General features: G+C 44.7%; 1 protein-coding gene across 1 annotated transcript; it reads left to right on the top strand.

Annotated features, from left to right (window-relative positions):
- Positions 1 to 3,249: 3,249 nt before the first annotated feature.
- On the top strand, positions 3,250 to 17,666 carry Amd1 (adenosylmethionine decarboxylase 1). The gene is made up of 8 exons (XM_051175557.1): positions 3,250 to 3,700; positions 10,706 to 10,792; positions 11,708 to 11,834; positions 12,245 to 12,347; positions 13,892 to 13,934; positions 14,628 to 14,865; positions 14,950 to 15,105; positions 15,548 to 17,666. The coding sequence occupies exons 1-8, from the start codon at positions 3,591 to 3,593 to the stop codon at positions 15,686 to 15,688; spliced, it is 1,005 nt and encodes a 334-aa protein (XP_051031514.1). The 5' UTR covers positions 3,250 to 3,590; the 3' UTR covers positions 15,689 to 17,666.
- The last annotated feature ends 606 nt before the right edge of the window (positions 17,667 to 18,272 follow it).

The raw sequence follows: 18,272 nt of genomic DNA, 5'->3' as shown, positions 1-18,272 counted from the left end.
TTATCTCGGGGAAGGAAAGTCAAAGAGAAGACTATCACAAGAGCCCAGCGGAGTGTTCCACGGGGGGGAGGGGGGGGGACTGGGGATATGGTCTAGCATGCCTGAGGCCCTAGGTTCAAACCCCAGCTTTGGGGGGGGGGGTGTACTACATCACAAGCTATTCAGAGTGGGCCTTGAAAAATATCATTTTATTTAATTCCTGGAGATAAAAACCCATTTCTGGGATCTGAAGGAGCAATGGATAGACAATCTGTCTTGCCATCTTTTGGGGAGTTTTACAGAAAAACAAAAAACAATGGGTGTTAGCAGAAGGGAGAAATAGAGTTAGTAAGAGGTTTCAGAATTGGGGATTGAACTGCCAGAAAAAATGGCTCGGTGGGCAAAGGTGTTTGCCACCAAGTCTGATGACCTAAGTAAATTTGATCTCTGGGACCTCTTCCCAAAGTTGCCCTCTCTGCTCCGTAAGATGAGGACAGACACTCACTTTGGAACAGCGTGTGTTTGGCATATGGGAACTCTGGGCTCAACCCCAGTTTCTCTCCACCCAAACTGTTAAGACAGGAGTGAATACTAAAGAAAATGAGTGGGTATGAACCTGGCACTTAGGAGACAGGAGCAGAGGGGTCCCAAGTTCAATACCAAGCCTAGGCTACATAGTTCGAGTCCTTGGCTTTAATTCCTAGGACGAAAGCAAAAGGGGCTGATGACAAAATGTAAGGACTTCTGAAAAGAACTTTGCTTTTTATTTTATATGCATGAGTGCTTGCCTGCACCGATATTTGTGCAGCCTGTGCTTGCCTGAGTCCACAGAAGTCAGAAGAAGGTGTGGGATCTCCTGGAATTGGAGTTACAGATGGATATGAACCAGCATGTGTATACTGAGAATCAAGCCTCATCCTCTGGAAGGGCAACAACTCCTTTTAACAACTGAGCCATGTCTCTAATTTTTTTTTTTAAGTGGGAAAGAATGGTTATTAAAAGAAAGAGACTAGTTTAAGAATGATAGTAAATAACTTCTAGACTTACTCAGTTTTGTGAAATATAAGCAAAACCTAACTACCTTGGTTAAAAGCACAAGTGATTTGAGCTTCAATAGAACACTGGCTCTCAAGAAAAATGGTATGTCTTACAAAGAAACAAAGCAATTCAGTGACACTAGTTACATTATCCTGCCTCAAATTAACAATGTTTTACCAGCCAGGCACTCAGGAGGCAGAGGCAGGCCTGTGAGTTCAAGGCCAGCCTGGTCTACAAGAGCTGGTTCCCAGGACAGGCTCCAAAGCCACAGAGAAACCCTGTCTTGAAAAACAAAACAAAAAGCAATGTTTTACCTTGCCGAGATTCTTGGCACTTTCATTAACTTAAATTAAGTTGGGAAAAAGCATAATACTAATTGGAAAAGAAACTAATTATAAGTAATTGTAAGTCAAATTATATTTATACCACAATTAGTGTTTGAGGTGGTTTAGTAGGCAGTCTTTGCTTCAATAAGCAACCATCAAATAATTGAACAGCTTGTAAAACACAGAAATACTCCTTTAATCTTTATTCCAAATATAACCACATGGTCCTTGGATTACTATTATAATAAATGACATTTATCATATTCTGTCCTAAGCCCCAGTTTGAGTTAGATGTTTTTAAAACTATGGCAAAAGAAATATATGTACCTAACTCACCACACAGCTTCTTAACATACTTCATAGACCTGTGAACCCATGCTCTTGTAAGAGAAGAGCCTTCAGGGTAAGAGTTTTGCAGTGGCGTTTATTTTCTCTAAGGACAATAGGGAAAGATTGTCTTTCAATGATAGCATTTCCTTTTTTTTTTCTTTCTTTCTTTCTTTTTTTTTTTTTTTGTTTTGTTTTATTTTATTTTATATTCTTTCTTTGTTTTTGAGACAGGGTTTCTCCATATTTTCGGAGACTTGTCTTGGAACTAGTTCTATAGACTAGTCTGGACTCGAACTCAGAGAAATCACCTGCCTCAGCCTCCGGAGTGGGATTAAAGGCATGTGCTACTAACGCCAGGCTCAATGATAGTTTTTTTTTTTTTTCTCTAATTTACAAAATTGGAGACTTCCTCCATCCCAGTATTCATAGGGACGAATACTTAGGAAAGTAACATAACTTTGCTATCATCTTTTGCTACTTAAGGTTAAAAAAAAAAAAAAAAAAAACTAATTCGACGCTTGACCCCTAATTTACACTTTAATTTATCATTAGTCAAAACCCTTGGGTACCTGTTTATACTATTATTATATATCCGTGAAAATCTTCTTAGGCGTTTGAGACAGTAAATTTGCGGGGTGGTGGTGATTGAAATACTTTGAATTAGTTCATCTCTTTTAAGAATAGTCAAAGAAAAACATTACCAAATAACCCCGTGTTGCACTTAATTAAGCTAGTTCCTGGAAAGTTTTGCAAACTAAAGCTCCAGCAGTTGACTTACTGGATCACGGGTTGATAAAGGAGGCTGGCTAGCCAGCTCCTAAGCTAGGCGAGGCTCACGGTGGGAGGTAGGCAGCGCCGGAGCCCTCCAAGGCTGGGCGCCACGTTGCTCTCCTCTTTTCAAATAGGAAGACAGCGCTTCTGGCTATTGTGTAAACCCGTCGAGAGCTGCACTCATTCCCACATCAGATAAAGCAGGAGCCGAATTAAAGCGCATTCCAAGCCGACCCTGGGCAACGCGTACGTCACCGACAAACGCTGAGTTTGATTGCCTTGGCTGCGTTCGTCTCAAGGAAACCCATAAAAGAGTGGTTAAAAAAAAAAAAGAAAAGAAAAAAAAAAAACAAAGAAAGAAAGATAAAACCAAAGCCCTCGGCTGAAGCGGGGAACTGCATCCCAGCCAGCACGCCACCCCAGCGGCGGCCACCGCCCCCGCCGACAGCCGCTAGGCTCCCTCGTGCTCGCGGTAACCAGCCGTGTGCAGCGTGGGGCAGCCTCGTCTAAGAGCGGCTCCCCCACACCAGCTCTACAGGCAACCGCAGCGTCCCGAGTCCCCCCCGGCCGGCCAAGAGCGCGGTCTCCCGCTCGAGGGACAGCGGCAGCTCCATCTGCAACCGAGCTGCGGGCCCCCTGCACTCCCGGCAGGCCCGCCCGCCAGCCGGCCAGCCGGCCAGCCAACCGGCGCTCGGCGACGTTTGACTGACAGGGAGCTGCCCCTATGAGGCCCGAGGGCGGGGCGTGCGCGTCACTTCCTGTGCCGGCGGGGAGGACGCCTTATATAAGGTGTGCGCTCACGCAGCGCCCTCGCTTACACAGTATGGCCGGCGACATTAGCTAGCGCTCGCTCAACTCTCTCTAACGGGAAAGCAGCGGACTACAAGAGACTGAACCGTATCTGCCTCTATTTCCAACAGACTCACGTTCAACTTTCGCTCACGAAAATAGCCGGGAAGATTTTTATTAGTCCTTTTTTTTAAAAAAAAAAGTTAATATAAAAATTATAGCAAAAAAAAAAAAAAAAGGAAGCTGAAGTTTAGCAACGCAGCTGGAACAATCCGCAGCGGCGGCGGGAGCGGCGGGAGAAGATTTTAATTTTAGTTGATTTTCTGTGGTTGTTGGTTGTTCGCTAGTCTCACGGTGATGGAAGCTGCACATTTTTTCGAAGGCACCGAGAAGCTGCTGGAGGTCTGGTTCTCCAGGCAGCAGTCCGACGCGAGCCAGGGATCTGGGGATCTTCGCACCATCCCGAGGTGGGTGCCGGGGCCGCCTGCGACCCTGCAGGCTCGGCCTCAGGTGGGGCCGCCCGGGCCGGCGGGCGGGAACCGGCTTCTCCCGCCGCCGTTGCGGGGCCGCCCGCGCCGGGGGGAGGGGAGGGGAGGGGAGGAGGCCGGCGCGGCCGCGTGCTCAGGTGACGCCGCCGGCGGGTGGCGGGGCCCGGGCGGGGGGCGCTCGGGCCTCCCGGCAGGTGTGGCGCGGGGCTGGGCGGGCCTGGGCCGCGGGGGCTGCGAGCAGGCCTCGGGCGGCGGGGTGGGGCGGGCGCGGCCGTGTCGCAGTGCTGGGCCCGACGTGCCCTGCAGCGGAGCGCCCCGGGACCCTCCGGGGCCGGCGGTCTGCTGACCTTGGGTTGTGTAACCTGTTACGGAGGGCAGGTCCGGGGGAGCGCGGGGGCTGGAGCAGAGCTCGCCTGCTCCCGCCGGGTGACGGCCGGGCAGCCCGAGGATCTGTTCAATGCCTTAAGCCTGGAGCGAAGGGACCGGGCGGCCCCACGCGGCGTCGCGCGAGGAGCTGTTGGGGGTTCCCTGCGGAGAATCGAGTCGCGCACCCGAGTGAGTGCAGCTGGTGCTGAGGATGCGTGCACCCGGCGGCGGCGGCACCGGCTGGGGGCCGGGACGCGCGGGCTCCGCCGCGATCCTCGGGGCGCTGGGGTGGCGGAGGAACCGGCGTGGTCCGGTTCATTGAGAGGCGGACCAATGAGCTCCTGGGCCCCTTCGGGAGCCTGGCCCCAGGGTGTGGACCAATGGGCGTTTTAGGAATGTTGGTTGCGCGTTGCAACCGTCTTCTGACAAAAAGCGAGAAGCGAATCCCGGCGGCCACGTGCTGCAGACACTTTAGGGCACACTGGGAAACGCAGTTCCTACCAGTTGCTGCGGAGGTTTCCATTGTAGGTAGGGGGAGATGCAGCTGCGGCCTTGTGGTCTGTTCCCAAGGCTCGTCTGCCATGTGTGCCATTTTCTGTTAACATGTTTTCACGTTAATTTCACAAGGATCACGGAGGAGCTGATCCCTTTCCACAGATGGAAAACTGGTGGTGGTGATGGGCGTCTGGGAAAGCTAGTGCTGTCGGGATTATTTCGTAGGTCTTGGTACGAACTGAATGGTGCGCTAGGAAATTACAGAAACATTCGAAAGCCTGAAATGACCTGTAACACCTTTAATAAAAAGAAGATTGTTTTCCCCAACTTAGAATGGGGCTCTAGAAATGGCTCAGTGGATAAGATGCTCTTCCGGAGGATCCGGATTTGATTGCCGGCACCCACGTAGCATCCTACAACCATATTGTTAACTCTGGTTGGGGGGGGCCTGACGCCCTCTTCTGACTTCTGTGGGCATTGCACACGAGCAGTACAGGCCTACAAGTAGGCAACACCCATACAAATAAACTTGGGTGAGCGTTCTATGTGCCTGTTTAAAGTGTGGAGGGGAGGCCTTTTTAAAAGAACAAGCTACTTCCAAGTGCTTGAAAACCTCAATTACTTTGTGTACAGCAACCAAGCAACTGAAATTTTTACTGCATCAGTGTGCTTTTTACATGCTTCGTAGATTTTTAACACACATTCATAAGCACTACTCTACAGCTGGCCTTAAGTAGTAGCTGAAATTTGTTCGAGAGCGCTGAAAGCTCATGATTTTTTTCAGTGACTGATTAAAAAATGAAGTCATGCACTATGAGGCTTTTAAAGAAGTGTCTGTAAAGCAGTAGGTGGTAGATAAACCTACCTAGGCAGTGTCTTAACAAGGAGTCTTTTGTAGGAGCCCTGCATCACTTCTGAAATAAACAATAACCATGGGGTAATAAGATTAAATAAACTAATACTTGAAGGTGTTAACAGTTTTTGCTTCTGTTCTCCCGGGCTGAAGCTGGGGAAGAAAACAGTATTAGTGATATAAAACGCTGTGTATTAAAAACATAGCAATTCGATGTTTGGTTTTTTTTTTTTTTCTCTTCTCCCCGAGATAGGGTTTCTCTGTATTGCTTTGGAGTCTGTACTAGAACTAGCTCTGTGTACCAGGCTGAACTAGAGATCCGCCTGCCTCTGGGATTAAAGGCGCTTGCCACCAATGCCAGCTCAGGCCTGCTAGTTTTAAGAAAGACCCAATTGGACTATTTTTGCTTTCCAGCAAAAGCAGGAAATATATATTCAGATGAAGACTTGAATTTTAATAGCATTTTTGTGATAACTTCCAAACTGGAAACAGTTCACTAAAGGGAGGTGGTTAGAGATTGGTGGCACACCAATCATGCAGCAGGATGCTACCCAACAATAAATGAGCCACTTATATATACCACATGAGTATGCTGAAAAGAAGCCAGGCAAGCGTACATGCTGTAAGATCTCATTTCTGTAAAACAGGTGCAAACTAATCAGACAAAACTGGTCAGTGGTGGACTGGAGGCCTTAAAAGGGAGGGATGGATTGCAAAGATGCAGGAAGAGCCTTTCAAGAATGCATTGCTGGGTCAGGGGGTGGTGGCTCACGCCTTGAATCCCAGGACTTGGGAGGCAGAGGCAGGTGGATCTCAGAGTTTGAGGCCAGCCTGGTCTACAGAGTGAGTTCCTGTAGGCAGAGGCAGGCAGATTGAAGACTTGTCTTCAAAGGCAAGATCCAGGGTGGCCAGGGGCTACATAGACACACATATAAGGATGTGTTGCTGAATGAAACACATCTTTTTGTGTTTGTAAATTTCAGTCTTGCAAAAATTTAGTTGTCAAAGGTATTTGCTGAGCAAGCCTGGGAAATCTGAATTTCTTTATCCTAGAATCTCACATGAAGTTGGAGAGAAACACTTCTCAAGAGTTGTCCTCTGATGGACACTAGTACATTGTGGTATGCATGCCAGGCACACATACACAATAATGATAACATTTGGTGGGTGTTGTGACATGCCCCATAATCCTGGGGCTTAAATACAGAGGCCATGGATCTGTATGAGCTTGCCACTTGCCTGGTCTGCAAAGTGAGACCCAGACCCTGATGACACCACCCCCCATCCCCCACCCACTGAATTCAGTCTTGTATCTTTTTGGAGATGCTGTTTAGGAAGTAACATGAACTTTGGATTCACTTATCTTTTTCTTTCATTTTGTTTTATTTTTGAGGTGGTGTCTTATTTGTATGCTACAGCCAGTCTTCTTGCTGGGATTTGAGGTTTGTGCCACTTGCTGAGCCTACTACTAACCTGTAATCCCGTCGGGAGACTGGGGCCTTAGGATTTCAGGGGCTTAATAGGGTTAGTGTAGGCAAGAGACCTAGGGCTGACAAGGTAGATCGCTCACATCACAGTTGGCTAAGTTCTAGGACTTGAACTTGATCCCTCTAACCCAGTACAGAACCTGTGTCTGTTTTTTAAGTTTGTACTTGTAACCATGCCAAGGGAGGCAGGGGCAGGTAAGAGATGGGCTGAATAATAATAAACCCTGTGTGAAGGAAGACAGACACACTCCTAAATTATCATCTGCCTACCGTGCTTGTGTCCCTTACAAGGGTGCACACATTAAGTTTAGTTTGGGTAAAGTTTTCCCTGATAACTATTTTAAAACCCTATTTTAAAAATCTTTGCTAATCTCAATCTGGAAAATGTTTCTCTGGTGAAGGTTTTTAGAGTATTTAAAGTGCAGGGACCATGGGCGTGCATAGGCTTTGGTTATTATTATGGGGGTGCACTTGAATTTGGTGCTGGTAGAGGTAAGAAGGGATTGTCAAGGTTATCAGAAATCCTCCCGTTTCTGCATACTGAGTGCTGGGACTGAAGTTGTGCCACCAGGCCTGACTCCTGATCCATCTCCTCCTCCACCCTCCCCTTTTTGTTAAGCGGCTCTGAGCTCACTTGTTATTTATTTGACTGCTGTCATACGGTATTGAAGTGTGGTGGTGGTGTACACATTAAATCCCTCAACTTACAATGCATTGCCAGAAACCCTTTAGTTTGATGAGTGGCTCCCTGCTCCAACTACTGCTGTGTTGTACTGCGCTATTTTTTGGCTCTGTGGGTCAAATACAAACTTGGGTGCTATAGTGCACTGAGTCACACTGTTGCCCCAGCTCTCTATCTTAAGCATGCATACACTGAAGTCGCACCAGAGAAAATAATGAGTTATGTTTAGATGCTTGGTGCCCTGGAGGCCGGAAGGCAGCATCAGATCCCCTGGAACTGGAAGGGGGGCCAGTTGTGAGCAGTCATAATAACTGCTGTGTTTGGTTACTTTTGACACAAGAACGACCTCAGAAACAGACTGTAGTCAAGCAGTGTGCTCGCTAATTTGGTGGCTTCTGTTGAATTTTAAACAGTGACTTGGTAAACTGAACTTTGAAACCAGCCATTTTACTTGGGAAGTGATATGTAATGTAATCAGATTTGTAGATTACGATCTCTGGCTGCCTTTCTCAGATCTGACCGTAGAATCCCTGTACCATCGTTTCTACTAACTTTTAGTGACTGGAGTGTAGCTCTCCTCTTGGTCTGATTTCATTCTGTCTGCCTCCTGGTGCTGTTGTTTCCTTGTGTAGGTTTTAGCTTGTGAAGCCGGGCACCAGGCATGTATGTTGGGCACTCATATCCAAAATGTAGTACAAATAATAAAATATCCAGAGTCAAATATGGAGGTTAAAGCTGAAAATCAGTGAAGCAAAGCAGACAGCCACTAGGTCTTACCTCAGACTGAAAGTGATCGGGCTCCACAAATCCTCATCTGGCTGCAGACTGAAAGCCAAATACCTGACTGAGACCCCTGAGCTCACCAGTGCTGGGATTAAAGGTGTGTACCACCACTGCCTGACCCCTGTGTCTGTGGCTAGCCTTGCATACTTTTCTCCAGACAAGCTTATTAGGTCATAAACTACATCACCACAGCAGAATAAGTCTCTTAGAGATAGTCTGTAACATATGTATACCTAATGCAGTATAAAATGATAAATAGTAATGATGTGGAGCAAAAATGAAGGTCTGTAACGTTCCATGTGGGGTTTGGGAGTCAGCCCAGTCCTGTGAGAGTAGGCAGTACTTACCCATTGAGCCATCTCCCCGGCCCCTCCTCCTGACTTAGGTGGAATGGTAGAGTGTGTGACTGCTTAATGTTAATGCGCCCCCATTCCTGCATTTGATGGAGTTTCTCCCCCCTTTTTTTTTTTTTTTTTAAGCTATTATAAGTTATACTGGGAGTCTAGTATTCTTCTGGATGTGCTGGGGTGGGGTTCTATACTGTTTCCATAGTAGCTGCTCACTTTGAGGAGAGCTGGAATTGGGTCTTGTATATGTGAGACTGGCCGGGGCAGAGCTGCTCTAGCCTCTGCACTGCTGGGTGATGAATAAGCATGCTGTGAGCATATTCACAGGTGCCTTGTCTGGACAGCTCAGTTCTATTGGTGGGGTCCAAGTAACTGCTTCCTCCATCTCAGCAATCCAGCAGGCTTCTTCCTCAACTAGCAGTGATGCTTAGAGTAGTAGCCCTGGTTTTTCTGTCGTGCAATGAAATGTCGTAGCTATGAAGGTACATACAGCCAGAGGCTCAAAGAAAGAAATCATGTGGCAAGAAGAATTTCTGTGGAAAGATTTATATACCTACTTTTATAAATAATGCCTTATTGGGACCTACAGTAAGTAGTCTGTTCCTGTATAAATAACATCTATGGTTATTTTTGTCTAGTAAAGTCAGAACTGGGTAGTTTAAGTACTCCTTTATCTGCTAGCTGACTTTTTTTTTTTTTTTAAGAGGGGAGGTTTTATTGCTATCCACGTGCAGGAAGATGACAGGACTTTATAGTTGGCTAAGACGTTTCTGAGTTAGGTGTTTATCTGTTTAGGAAGTTCAGTGGAGGTGGTAATAATGGTTGAAGGTGTGTGCTTTATTCCTAACCCTGTACCAAGATTACTAGTCTATATGAACTGTTTCGCCAAGTTGGTCTGTTATAAGTCTTGATAGTACAGATTTTAAGCATAGCATTCAAATAGCCAGCAAAGCCAACCCATTAGGATCACATACTAGTTTAATGATTAGAAATGATTAAATCATTGAAGCTTAATGAAAACAAATAAGATGTCCTATGTGTATGTAGGGTGGGTTGGTTGGCTGTTTTGTGTTTTCTCTCTCTCTCTCTCTCTCTCTCTCTCTCTCTCTCTCTCTCTCTCTCTCTCTCTCTGTGCCTTGGCTATCCTGGAACTAGGTCTTGTAGACCAGGCTGGCCTTGAACTCACAGAGATCTACCTGCCTCTCCGCCTCCCAAATGCTGGGATTAAAGGTGTGAGCCATCAATGCCCAGCTATGGAAGTAACTTTAAATAATTAAAAGAGCTGGGTGTCAGCTTACACCTTTAATCCCAGCATTTAGGAGGCAGAGGCAGACTGATCTCCAAGTTCAAAGCCAGCCTGGTCTATAAAGCAAGTTGGGACAGACAGGGCTGCACAGAGACCCTGTCTCAAGTTGAAACAAAAAAGATTGTGATTTTTAAAAAGTACATATTCTTTGCTTATGAGAGTAAATGGAGGGTTGGAGAGATGATTCCATGGTAGAGCCATGGCTGCTGTTCCGGTAGACACAGGTTGGATTCCCCGCTGTGGCAGCTTAGAACCATGTGATGGCCTCTCTTGGCCTCTGGGAACTATACACATGTTGTATGCAGACACATTCGGGCAGGATAGCCTATGCACATAAAATAAGTAAGTTTTTTAAGTTAAAAGGGGGGTGGGTGGGTCAGTGTGGTGACACACTGTAATAAGAGGCAGGCAGACTTCTGAGTTGGGGGCCAGCCTGTGTACGTAGAGAGTTCCAGGCTAGTCAGGGCTACCCAGTGAAACACCGAAATAAATGCTGTCTCATTGTCTGTTTAAAATCTGTCTTCTTAAGAGACTGGAAATAAAACTCAGTGGTAGAGTGCTTGCCTTTCACGGTTCCATCTCTTAACAATGGAGGACAAAGAGTAAAGTCGTAAAGTCTGGTAGAAATCGTGCTGTTGTTAATTGTGGGTTTTGTTGAATAACAGATCGGAGTGGGATGTCCTTTTGAAGGATGTGCAATGCTCAATCATAAGTGTGACGAAGACTGACAAACAGGAAGCTTATGTACTCAGGTGAGTCCTAAGAGATCATCCACCTTTGTGAAAAACCACCCTTCTCTCCAGAGTCTGTTTTCCTGTTTTATGAATGTGGTAGGAAGTGTGATTGTCTTGTTTGTAGATAGGATTTCTTAGGCCTTGCCTAGCTGCTCTTAGTGACAATTGCCATGTTTTCCACATAGTTAACAGCAGTGTCTGTTGGATGAAAGAAAAACATTGTATTCTAATACCCACCCCACCCCCTCTGCCCCAATTTCTGACAAGGTACGAAATTTTGCTTCATTACATCGAGTTGTTGTATTAGTATATAAAGGCCATTAACCTTTTAAAATTGGGTACAAGGTTGCTTTAACCAATAAATGCTCGGAATGCTTGGCTTATACTGTGGTCCTTGGGCCTTACATTAAATAATGTAATATCTGATTTTTTTTAACCAAGTCTGTTTGGCATATACAAAAGTTTGTCAAAATGCTTACTGTGCGCCGTGCCAATTATATAATGATGTACAAAACTACAAGGGCAGTGGTGTCCAAGAGAAGGTAAAGTTACTTATTTAGTAAATAGTGGTTAGTACATATATACCAGCCATTACTTGGCTAGGCTGCTGTATTGTATCCAGGCATAAGAATGAATGTGAATACTATTTACTCTAAAGAAAAAAAGAAAATTAGACTAGGAATGTATTTAAGCAAGGTCACATAATCTCAGGGGTAATGCATGTACTCCCACGTGTTGAGACCCTAACCAGTAATTGTGTATGTGTGTTTAGAGAGAGGAGAGTAAACATCAGGAGATGTGAGGATGACTAACGTTTTTTCTAGTTCTGGTTTGTTGTGGACTGTTAGGTTTCGGTGGATAAGTACGTGATGCTGATGAGTGCAGTCTCAGTGGCACACGCTGAGGTGATGCCCTTGTGCTCTTCTCTTACAGTGAGAGTAGCATGTTTGTCTCCAAGAGACGTTTCATTTTGAAGACATGTGGTACCACCCTCTTACTGAAAGCACTGGTTCCCCTCTTGAAGCTTGCTCGGGATTACAGTGGGTTTGACTCGATTCAAGTAAGTGCTCTCGGACACTGTTCAAAACTGATTGGTGATAGTGGCTTCTGTTTGCCTGGATTTACATATTTTACGTCAAAGAAAGGGCTGTCATTAAAATCTTGGGATTTTGGTTTCTTTGCGCCTGTGGTTGGGCCTGAACTCAAGGCTTCCACATATGCTAGTCAGATGTACTTGGTCTGTGCTTCTGACCCCATTAATAGACACTATATTTATTTTATTCTGCATTCCAGCTTAGAAAGAACGTTGCAGTAGCGAAAATGTACATATTCGTATCATTCTGGTAGCTCATTTGTGTGCTTCATTCACAATTGCAACTTGAAACGTTTGTAAAGTTTTTTTGCTGTCTTTTCTATGTGTGTAGGTTAAAAACACATCTTAAAAGATCTCTCTCTCTCTCTCTCTTTAAGAGCTTCTTTTATTCTCGTAAGAATTTCATGAAGCCTTCTCACCAAGGGTACCCACACCGGAATTTCCAGGAAGAAATTGAGTTTCTTAATGCAATTTTCCCAAGTAAGTAGAAATAGAACATAGTAATTCTTGTCCTTTATTTTTTCCTGTTTGGTTGGTTGGTTGGTTTTGGTTTTTCCGAGACAGAGTTTCTCTGTGTAACAGCCCTAGCTGTCCTGGAACTCACTCAAGGTAGGGACACAACCATTTTAGGGGTAGATTGGTTTGTTGTTGTTGTGTGTTGTCATTGTTTTTGTTTTTCTGTTTACCTGGATAGTATAAAGATTTCAGACAAATTTAAGTTGTATTGTACACTTACAAACATAATGTTAGTGCTGGTAAGATGGACAGAATGTCCCGGGAAGCAAGGCAATGTGGCATGTGCCTGTAGTGTAGTCCTAGTTACTAAGTGGACTGGAAGGAGCTCCTGAGCCCAAAGATTCAAGGCCAGTCTGGGCCAGATAACGAGAGCTTGCTTCAAAACTGCAGCTGGAGAGTGCACAGTTGTAAGTTGCTTGTTACACAAGGGTGCAGAATTGCTCTCCAGTACCTGCATTTATTTATAAGAGCAAACCAGCCAGCTGTGGTGGTGGGAGTTTGTAAAGCAGAGACTTTAGATTGATTCTGCCGCTCATGGCCTAACCTGTTCTGCAGACTTGAGGCCAGTGTCTCAGAAATGACATAGGTGGCTCTATCTCTAAGATAGCTTAGTGACGTCGCAAAACAACTTACAGGAATGAGTCTAAAGGTGAAAATGTGAGGGGTAAGGTGTGTGTAGCTCACATGGTGGTGAATGCACACTTAACAAGTGTGTGAGGCCCTAAATTTGATCTTGAACACTTGAAGAAATAAAAAGACTTCAGACATTTGACAATAATTTATGACCTCAAGTACTACACGTGTCATTTCCAAGTTGGTTTACTGTGCTAAGGCAGCTCTTGAAACAGTTTGGGGAGGGTATGTAAGTAAAACGGCTTATATTAATTAGAAGAATAAAAAAGTATCCAGTTCTCTGTCCTGTGGGAGTTGTGTGAAGGTGAACTGTGTATTCTCAACAATTTAGGTCCATCTACAAATAAGAATGTCCGTGTTGGACAAGGAAAAAAATGTGTTTCAGAGCAAAGGGGAAGGACAGGGTGAAGTGAGCTCTTGTAGGGGCCTGGGTTTGGTTCCTGGTGCCCACACTGTGGTGGGTCTGACCTGTGGGCACACAGTACTGTGTGTGCCAGCAAACTCACATATGCAGCAAACCTTTAAACAGGAGACCTAAGGAGAAGACTTTTCCTCCTTAGAATTCACCCACTTTGATTTTATTTCCCTTCACTGATGGTGTGGGGTTGTTTGGTTGGTTGGTTTTTCAACACAGTTTCTCTGTATTGCTTTGGAGCCTGTCCTGGAACTTGCTCTGTAGACCAGGCTGGCCTCAAACTCACAAACTCGCTGCCTGCCTGCCTCCCGAGTGCTGGGATTAAAGGTGGGGTGCATCACCAACACCCTGCTCACTGATGGTGTTTTAATAGGTGGCAATAACACTGTTTACTGAGTGGCTGATAATGAACTGTCGTATTCTGTGGATTTTTTTTTTAAAGTATTTTCTTTCCTCACAGATGGAGCAGCATATTGTATGGGGCGTATGAATTCTGACTGTTGGTATGTAATTTTTTTTGTTTGTTTTTTTGTTTTGTTGCCCATGTATGGGTTTTTTGAGGCAGCAGCAGTATTGTTTTAAGCTAGACCTGCCAGCCCATGCTTATTAATCCTAGCTACTCTGGAGGCTGAGGTAAGAGGAACAAGGCAGCAGAGGCAGCATATATAGTAAGACAAAATAAAAAGGGGAGGATGGGAGGTGTGGTTTGGAGGTAGAAGGAGTGTGTGGATTCACTGCCTTATCTGCATTCCTGGGTGCTTGGCCGCTATCCTCTGGAGTTGTTCAACCACCTAGAACCCTTGAAGAAAACTGACTATTATTTCCTCAGAAGCTATCAGTTGTCCCTGGGTTTTCTGTTAATGTTTGGGACTCATGGTTGTGTGGGCCAGTGATCCTGTCCAGCCCCCACCACTCCAGGCTAGAATGTTGACTGGCTTGATCATATGCAGGCTAACTACACAGCATGGCCATTGTGCGAGGGCTTATGGACTTCTTCTTTTGATGTTTTGAGACAGGGTTTCCCTGTGTATCCCTGGTAGTTCTGGAACTTGGATCTGTAGACCATGCTGGTCTTGAATCCTCAGAGACCCCACCCACTTTTTTGTCTCCCAAGTGCTGGGCATGGGGGTTCTTAAAAAGAATCGTGTAAGGTTTCTTCTAAACTGTCAGCTCTGTTATGTTTTACTTCTTTATAGGTACTTGTATACTTTGGATTTCCCAGAGAGCCGAGTAATCAATCAGCCAGACCAAACCCTGGAAATTCTGATGAGTGAGCTTGACCCAGCAGTTATGGACCAGTTCTACATGAAAGACGGTGTTACTGCAAAGGATGTCACTCGTGAGAGTGGAATTCGTGACCTGATACCAGGTTCTGTCATTGATGCCACACTGTTCAATCCTTGTGGCTACTCAATGAATGGAATGAAATCGGATGTAAGTAACTAGACTCTCCAATAGTTACTTTTTCATTTGTTTTTTTCCTTTCTCTTGCTAATGACAATAAAACTTTTCTCGAAGGGAACATATTGGACTATTCACATCACTCCAGAACCAGAATTCTCTTATGTTAGCTTTGAAACAAACCTAAGTCAGACCTCCTATGATGATCTGATCAGGAAGGTTGTGGAAGTCTTCAAGCCAGGAAAATTTGTGACCACCTTGTTTGTTAATCAGGTAATTTGACTTCTGTTTTGTTTTCTTTTACCATATTAGGAACTGTATCCATGGTATTGCACATGCTAGACAAGCACTTCCCAGCCAGGAGTAACAGAGCCTCAAATTAAAGGGGATAATGGGAACCGCCGGGTGACAGCTGCGCCTGGTTAGTAACGGCGCCATTCACAGGGGCTATTGTAGGCAGAGAAACCTTACGTACTTAGGTAATTTTCAGCAGTTTTTGTTCTGCATAACACCTGTTAGCAAGCTACTGTTATACTGGTGCTCCCTGTTGGCAACAGCAGCTGACTCAAAACACACCAAAGAATCTACAACCCATGCCTGGCCTCAGAGCATGCGTGCACAAGGGCACATCCACAGTAGTCATACAAATAAGACAGTCATCATGTCCTTACTGTTTGGACTGGAAGTACTAATGTTTGTTTCCATTTTTCCCCAGAGTTCTAAATGTCGCACAGTGCTTTCTTCACCCCAGAAGATTGAAGGTTTTAAACGTCTTGATTGCCAGAGTGCTATGTTCAATGATTACAATTTTGTTTTTACCAGTTTTGCTAAGAAGCAGCAACAGCAGCAGAGTTGATTAAGAAAAATGAAGAAGAAAAAACGCAAAAAGAGAAGACACACAGGAGGTGGTGGCTGCTTTCTAGATGTTGATACTGGGGTGCGGGTTCTCCATGGCCACCACCTTGTAGTTGCAGAAAGCCCTAGGTGTAATGATAGTGTAATCATTTTGAAGTGTATGCATTATTATATCAAGGAGTTAGATATCTTGCATGAATGCTGTCTTCTGTGTTTAGGTGTCCTGTGCCACTCTTGCTGTGGAATTGAAGTGCATGTAGAGAAGAATGTTGACTGTGTGAATCTTTACGACACTTGTGACAATGATTCGATTTGGTTTATGCACAGTGTAATATTTCTGCAGGCATCGTCCAAAATCCCCCACAGACAAGGCTTTCGTCCTCATTAGATGCTGGTCTCAGCTGACCATCTGCGACTGTTCTATTAAATTGCTGCCAGAGTTTTTTACATCCACTTACCTCCACTTTCTAGAACATATTCTCTACTACTGTTATTCAAAACCAAATTTTTACTTCATACAGGTGTTTTATGCAATGGCAATTAAAAGTTTTTCTTCCACAAGTTGAGTCCTTGTGAGAAAATGCTGATTCCAGTTACTGTTTTGTGTTCTGCCATTTTAATAATTGTTCCTGCATTTATAGTCCTGTGATTGATTTCCTCTCTCGCCATGGCCTCCCCTCTTACCTCAGCTCGCCCCCGTTAAAGCACTGCGCTGTCACCCTGGCTTATATAATAATCGTATATCCCAGGTGGGGGGATTTTGGAGATGGTCCCTGGTTTAATTTTTTTAAGACATAAGAATGTGGCCTTCTTATTGGCATGAATTATGTTACATAAATGACAAAACTGAATGTATCAAATGGAAAAAATTCAGTCTCCATGGTGGTTAGCAGGGAGAACTCATTAAAAAACAAACAAACACCTCGTGGAAACAGTAGGTTCTGCAGTGCACTTTCGTTAGCTTTAATGGAGTGCCTGCCGTGCTTTCATTCATTAATTTAGTGACAGGAGGAAGTCCACTAAGTCAAAGCAGATATTTGACCCTGGACACTGATCTCAGTACATGCAGTCAACGTGACCCATTGCCACCAATGTCTGCTGAAGGGAAGCTTGGTTCAAAGGAGAATCTGGCGGTTCCATCTGTGTTGCATGTGAACTATGCTGACTTCACCTGTTCTGTGTGGTCTTTCCCTGTGGTGATCACATGATCAATGAATGTCTGCCCAGATGAGGACTCCCCAGGTTACTCAGCCCTATAGTGAATGCATGAACACGAAACTACACAGTGCTCTGAAATAGTAATGGGACGAGAAACACAGGCTTTGAAGGGTCGGCATGTTAGTGGCGTTTGCAGATACTGTGGGGTCGATCTAAAGAGCTGGGAGAAGCGTAAGATGGACTAAATTCCCTATTTATTGCCCTCGTACTGTTTTCTTGGTAGTTTCTGGACTGATGCAGTGGATGTTTCGTTCCTTCCGTATTTATAATGAAACACATTTTTAGCGTTTCTAAACTTAGAATCTACTTGGTTTGGAATCAAGTGGTTGGAACACTGTCTGGATTTTTACTTTAAGCATGCTGTTGATTGAATGCTTCATTGGGGAAGCCTCCAGTCAGATGTATCAGTTTGATTCTGTAATATGCACAGCACCTGATGTTTTGAACTGCTATTTGGAGGACCAGTGCTTATTTAAGCTGGATTTTGTAACCCAGTAGATTTTGTTGGTTTGAGGTCTGATTACCCCATCTGATAGAATTACGGATTCTAATGATGAAATCTGCATAGGTTTGTGTGGAAAAAAAGCCTAGAAAACAAACTGTAGATTGAATAGTGATCCTAGTGTGATCACAGGAGGGGAGGTTTTGGTGCCATTATTTCTCTTTGTTGGTGTTGGACTTTTAATCGGTTGAAATGTATTTCTGTACCACAATGTAAGCTTCAATAAAAGTTTGCTTAATTGGCTAGTAACATTCAGAAAGTTTTCTGTTGTTTGATATTTACTTGACCAAAAACTAGAGGATTTCAAACATTTGAAGGTACAAGTTTACAACTCTGTAGATTCGACCCTTAAGCCATCATCAGTAGGGGGCTTCTTGTACAATTTAACAGGGACTCTACCTCTGCTCCTGGTCAGTTTTTTGTTTTTAATTGTCATGTCTAATAAGCATGGAAGATGTTATGTTCTGATATTCTCAGGGTGGATTTGAATTAGAAGATACTTTCCTGGTTTTCTGTTTAAAAAAGAAAAACAGGATTAGAATGACTTGACTCCTCACATTTGTAGCTGAGGCAAGAGGATCACTTGAGCCCTGTGGGAGTGTGTGTTTATGCGCACGCGTGCTCAATAGCCACCTCCGAAGAATAGACGTCCTAGAAAGAAATGCCATGCTGGTGTGTGATGCATAGAATTGTCGATATGAATTCCAGTGAGCATAGGAGATTCATGTTTGTGCCCCAAGACAAATGCAGTAAATATGATAGCTTCTATTCTCCTGGACAAATAAGTGCTGTTGGTTGAATGTCTGTCCCACCCGCTGTCTTGCTGTGAGAAGTGGGAGAGATGTGGCTGGAGCTCGGATCCTGT

Source organism: Phodopus roborovskii, unplaced genomic scaffold, assembly GCF_943737965.1.
Source record: "Phodopus roborovskii unplaced genomic scaffold, PHOROB, whole genome shotgun sequence".
Taxonomy (NCBI): Eukaryota; Metazoa; Chordata; class Mammalia; order Rodentia; family Cricetidae; genus Phodopus; species Phodopus roborovskii.
Note: the sequence above shows the minus strand (reverse complement) of the source record. Positions and strands in the feature narration are given on the sequence as shown.

Bases quoted from the DNA above. Each gene is read 5' to 3' on its own strand.
- Amd1 (XM_051175557.1), top strand. From the start codon at position 3,591: ATGGAAGCTGCACATTTTTTCGAAGGCACCGAGAAGCTGCTGGAGGTC. The intron at 3,701-10,705 runs GTGGGTGCCGGG...GTTGAATAACAG, and splicing joins GATCTTCGCACCATCCCGAG to ATCGGAGTGGGATGTCCTTT. The intron at 10,793-11,707 runs GTGAGTCCTAAG...CTTCTCTTACAG, and splicing joins CAGGAAGCTTATGTACTCAG to TGAGAGTAGCATGTTTGTCT.